This window comes from Nerophis lumbriciformis, linkage group LG38 (genome assembly GCF_033978685.3).
Source record: "Nerophis lumbriciformis linkage group LG38, RoL_Nlum_v2.1, whole genome shotgun sequence".
NCBI lineage: Eukaryota > Metazoa > Chordata > Actinopteri > Syngnathiformes > Syngnathidae > Nerophis > Nerophis lumbriciformis.
Window position 1 is genome coordinate 19,417,760 of NC_084585.2, and position 6,032 is coordinate 19,423,791.

The window sequence follows — 6,032 nt, forward strand, 5'->3', positions numbered from 1 at the left end:
GTTTGGTTGTACAATAACCTACATTTTGGGAAACATTTCCATTGAACAGCAGAATCATACGAAGTTGCGGCTGTACATAGTTGTACACTTGGTAATGTTCAATTATGACATCAGGATGGAAATTTTACATGTACAAATGACTCAAAAGGCAAATTGGTTCTCATCGGTCACTTAAAAGAGCCGTTCAAAAGACTAGGCTTGTTCGCAAATGTAGAATCTCAGATGAACAAAGATGGAAAGCCGCTGTAGTTACACAAGATAACTTCATGTGCCAACACTAATGTGCCTTAATATTGGAACTGAAATAAAAGATTTGTCTGGAAATTAAAATGTTAGTTGCACTGCAAATTGATTAGAATGGAATAAGATGGTTATGAAAATGACATTCTAAGCATTTCAACTGTGGGACTAAAGATTTCAACTGACAAAGTCAAGTATTCATGCAACAGGAATGAAGAGACCACATGATGGGAGTCACAAATGAAATAAATTGAGTCTTAAATAATTCTTAAGATTTTTTTTAGTAGATTCTATGTACAAATCAGGCACTCTGAGCTGACAATACATCTTTTTCTTGAAAGATATAGAAAAGAAAAAAAAGCGCCCTGAAAGACGATGTTGGAACTTCAAGTTTGGTTACTCATCACAACTTTTTTTGAACCACAACACAAACATTCCTTTCAAGTCATTGTCCATCCTCAAAACAAATAAGACGTCCTTTAGAAATATCACACAGAAAAAAAACATAAAAATCAAATAAGATCAGCATGATTACGGGCAAATCAGAGTGTCAAATGTCAGGGCAGGACGTCATGGCACTCCCTGAGGAGGCGTGGCTTGGAATAAAGGCTAAGGGTCAGCAGCAGAGGGCGCTCTGCATTGATTGTTTACCTTAGCCATATCCTGGCTGGTCGTGTGGGAGCAAGTGTATGCTGTGGTTATGACCTTGAGGCGTGTGTGCTTATTGCAGGTCAGTAGAAGCAGACCGTGTGAAGGAAAGGCCTGTTGCTCTTGTCCTCAAACTCTTGCAGCAGCTCGTCAATTTCGTTCTCCATGTCGTCCGTGTGCTGGATCTGTGCAACACAGATATATATTAACAACAAAAAACCCAGGTTGCTTTAGATTGATTTTACATTATTTTTCTGCCTCAGCAAATGAGTTATACTGCAACTGGACACTTCATTAGGTACACATGCACTGTCCAACAATTATGAGTGGCAAAGATCATACTTAGCTTTGCTTGACACTGTCAACATCTTTATTATACATGACATTACACTGTAAAATATGTGTGTATTTTATATACACACACATATATATATTTGATAAGCATATGTGAGCACATCATTTCTATTTAAATGATAAAATATGATATGCCATTAGGATGACTGAAATCTGTATATGCATAAGAGTATAGCAATGGGGGTGTAGTTTTTTTTTCCTTTTTGTGCTACCATTATTGTATTTTTTCTCTTTACTTACCATGACTTTCACTATTTATTTATTTAAAAAGTGCAATGTTAAAGCACAAGATATTGTCTAATTTTGTGAAACCCATCCATTCATTTTCTACATGTGCTTCTCAGGGTCGCAGGGGTGGCTGGAAACTATCTCAGCTGCACACTCGAGTGGAAGGCTGGGTACACCCTGGACAAGTCTCCACCTCATCACAGGGCCAACACAGAATGACAACATTCACACACTAGGGCCTATTTAGTGTTGCCAATCGGCCTATCCCCAGGTGAATGAGTCCAAGTAATAAAATACAATATTAAACAATGCCTTAATTTGTCCTAAGCTTTTCATTGGAAGTCACTTTACTCACCTGTACCCAGTGCCACCCACACTGGTTTAAATGGAGCTTAAAGATGTAGAAAATGGGTTTCACTGTGTAAAAGCACTTTGAGTCCCTAGAGATAAAGCGCTATATATATATAATTCACTTCACTCCTAAAATGTGACAGAACAAGCTTCCCTGCTGTATTATCTGTGCTATTATTTCTGACATGTTCACCACATGGTGGTGCCATCATTAAATCCATGTTTTGACACCCATTAAGCAGAACATCTTTATGGAGACAAGGGTGTGACTCAGCAACTCATTGTCCATAGTGACTTGGCATGTGCAGCACAACCCATAGGGGGCGCCACAAATCTCATTAACAGCCACATGATGCAGTGGGGTGTGGTCATTCTTTCCTCCGATTGACTTGGTTACAAATTACACCCAAAAAAATCTATCTTTGTTGACGGTGCGAGTGTACCTAATAAAAAGTACTTAAAATGCGGGACCTTCTCCGTCTAGCAGACACTCACACATTGACACAGCTCACAGATGAGGAAGGCGCCCAGCGTTGCTTCCTCGTGGTTGTCCTGAATGTCCACGTTGATGACGTGTACAGGCTGCAGGGTTTCCTGCTCCCTTGAGTTGAGGTCTGGTGGGCGGAAGGAAAAAAGACTAATGATAAAGCGGCAAAAAAAAAACTGCAGACAGGAATGGGCCTCGCTCACCCTCCAGCACTTGGTCGTAGACGCGCTCCTCGCAGGTGATGACCAGGTCGAACTTCTCCCTGCACTTCTGAAAGCGCTCCGGCTTGGACTTGATTCGCTTGTTGCGGTCAAGCATGTGCAGGATTCCATTCTGTGTATATCTGAAGTGTTGGGGTCAAGGGATGTATGACAATGGAACACGGAGTGGAAATTGGTACATTCCAGGAATAATTAAGAGTACATTTTGCATGCTTGGTCCTGACATAGCAGCAGGTTGTACAGTGAGAAACAGCACCCTCTAGTGGTAGCCTTCGGGCACATGCAGGTGACACAACTGCATTAATAAGCACAGCACTATTATTGGGGATATAAAATCTGTTCTCCCTGCTGCAATCGACATTTATTCTGTGAAGGCTAATATCTATACTAATATTAATGATTGATTTTTGAATTAAAAGGCATCAAGAGGCCATTGTGCAGTTAATCTCGAGCTGAATAGACTTGATTTTGGTGCACCATTAGGAATACAGTAGACACCTCAATAGGTACACCAGTACAATCACATCAGCCTCATATCACACAGTATGGTATAGTGCAAAAAACAATAAAAAAAAATGTATCTTTTAAACCTATACATATGAAGAACATGCTTATTTGTTTAATCCTAAGGGTCTACGGCAGAGCTATTCAACTGGCGGCCTGGGAATAATACCAGACCTACAAGCTCAAAACACTTGGAATAGACTTAACATTTTTTGCAGCAGACTCCTAAACACACACGAGTAGTTATATAAAGGTCAAACTAAAAAAAAAAAAAAAGTCAAGAATCCATCCATTTTCTACCGCTTATCCCTTTTGGGGTCACGGGGGGTGCGGGAGCCTATCCCAGCTGCATTCGGGCGGTGGGCGGGCTACACCCTGGACAAGTTGCCACCTCATCACGGGGCCAACACAGATGGACAACATTCACACACTAGGGTCAATTTAGTGTTGCCAATCAACCAGGTACATGAATATTGTGCAAAATTAATTAGTGTCAGCAAATCAACTTCAAATGTGAAACTAATGTGACTAACTCATTACATGCAAAGTGAGATAAGCGAAGCCTGTATTTATGATCATAACAGTTTTTGACAACACAACATTTTCTGAGATTTTCAATTTGAGGATTTCATAAACTAAACCATAATCATCAAAATAAAGCCTGAAATATCTTTAGTTGCATGTTATAAGCCCATGTCATATACCGGTACTAGTTTCACCTTCTTCATTTAATTGCTGGAATAAAACCTTTGCACATTAGGTTGTTTCAACTTTTTTGCACATTAGGTTGTCTCAACTTTTTTGCAGTCGGCAGTCCTTAAAACAGTAGGTTCTCAGGAATATACAAAATAATAGTGGAGAGATGTTCGGCCCCCTAGTCCTTAAAGCTTTCTGGAAAAACTATGTAGTAGAATTCACTTAATATTCTTTAAAAAAATGATTCCCTCTAAATGCATTATGAGGCGCCAATTATTTTTTCCTACAGATCCTAAGGAAGTTTTTGTTCGATAAAAACAATGTGCTACACTTTCTATTAAGTACAGATAAGCATGCAAACGGCACATACAACAGACAGGGTCTGTTTTAGTTTCATTTGGTTACCCATTTAAATCTCTTATCACCCTTCAATTGTACTCAAAAACGGAATAGACTCTCGTCACTCCTTTCTGAAACATCTCCATTATTTTAATTGTCTGCCATTTTCTTCACAACTATCATCCTGCAACAATATGCTCAAAAAAATATAAATTTCTTGGCATCCACTGTCCTCATGTCCATACGTGTTAATTCCTAATAAATATGCATGTACATGTTGATACTTATCCAGCCTGTGTCAAAGTAAGCATGTCTGTGTGTGAGAGAGCGAGCTGGGGATACAGTTCCTTGTCCTTGCGGACCAAGTCGCTGTACATCTGTTCATATGTTGTTTTGAAGTCGTACACATTGGGTTTGTCTGGGGCAGGACCGGGTAGCTTCACGTGGGTGCCAGTCCCAAATGAGCGCACATCAAATCCACGTTTACTGCAAGATAGGAGAAAGCACAAGCATTGAAATTAGTTGACACTCCTCCAAACTGCTGCAAGTAATACGTCACTAAAGTCTTGGAAGCATTGATGTAGGATTTTTGGAGATACATTTTATAATACGATTTGGTAGATTTTATCCTGAATGTATGCCATTTGCCTGTCTGTCAATTCATACAAACAATATATAAACTGTCATAACATGAGTGACCATAAGGGGCAGCACCGCTCTTTTACGTCATCAAATGTCGCGAGGCTGCAGTTCCGCCCTTCCGGAACTTTCCGCCGAGGGGTCGCTCTTCTACGGAGATGGCGATTAAAAGTAAAATAAATAAATAACTAAATGTCCGGCTATTTGGAAAACATTGACTGAGTTGACATTAAAGGCCATGTAAGGAATGAGCCATGTCCAAATGAGAAGGTTTTAACGGAGAGTTTTACAGCCGGCGTGACACGGCACTTATAGGGAGTCCATTGTTGGGACTGCGGAGGCCCGGCAAGTCCGCAATGTCGGCTGCTGATAACCACTTCACAACACAACTCGATAAAGGCACATTTTCGTCGTCGTTTGGTCGTCTTCTTTCCCCGGCTTGCCCCTCTTTACCTGAGGATATTGTGAGCTTCCATACTGCGGTTCTGGTTGCTCGAGCACACAACCGCTACTCGCAGCGGGTGGCTCGGCATTGCGACTCTCAAGCTGAAAATTAACCACTAAATAGTCGGAAAACCACTCGGTGTAGGTTGTTTGTGTTCCCTTTCTGAAAAATCAAATCAAAACAAAATCACCCTCTATGTTACGCTAAACGGCCGAGCGTTTCGAGTACTGTTCGAGTGATTTCTCCCGTCCTTTGAAAGCAGGAAATTAAAATGGCGGAACTTGCGCTGGGGGGAAAAAATAACCCTCGTGACGTCAGCAGTGGGTGGAGTCACGTCTTGCAACGCCTATATGACGTCAGTCTATTTTGGAGGTAGCTACGTTTTGTAAATGAAAGCTTATTTCAATGAAAGCTCTTTAGAAATTCAACAAAGTACTATTCGGCCAAGATTATAAACACAGAGGTAAGAGTATTGTATGAATGAGACCAGTGGTTCTCAAACTTTTTTCACTAAGCACCACCTAAAAAAAACTTGTCTCTCCAAGTACCACCATAATTGCGTGGTAGGCCTAAGTACTCATTAAAAACAAGACAGAGGTTTTATTTAATAATATTTAATATTTTTGGCCACTGTCACATTACACACAGTTTGAACAGTAACACTGTGTTTGAATATAGGAAAATAAAATACTGTATTTTAGATAGCGTGGGGCAGCATGATGGATTCCCAAATTATGTGGGTTCTATTGATAACCTCACTAACAACTTTAATGATGCCCTGCGTAACGCCATTGATGGTAAAAAAGGCCCCTAAAAGAAACCAGAGCGGTTAAACTATCAATGTAGAAAGCTAGAACGCAAATGGCGTGTGACTATACTT

General features: G+C 40.4%; 1 protein-coding gene across 1 annotated transcript; it reads right to left on the reverse strand.

The window, feature by feature from the left end:
- Window positions 1-511: 511 nt before the first annotated feature.
- ssu72 (SSU72 homolog, RNA polymerase II CTD phosphatase) lies at window positions 512-5,432 on the reverse strand. The gene is made up of 5 exons (XM_061932828.2): window positions 5,161-5,432; window positions 4,411-4,554; window positions 2,512-2,651; window positions 2,317-2,435; window positions 512-1,073 (listed from the first exon to the last, which is right to left on the reverse strand). Exons 1-5 carry the CDS (start codon window positions 5,238-5,240, stop codon window positions 972-974), a joined length of 585 nt encoding a protein of 194 aa, XP_061788812.1. The 5' UTR covers window positions 5,241-5,432; the 3' UTR covers window positions 512-971.
- Between the last annotated feature and the right edge of the window lie 600 nt (window positions 5,433-6,032).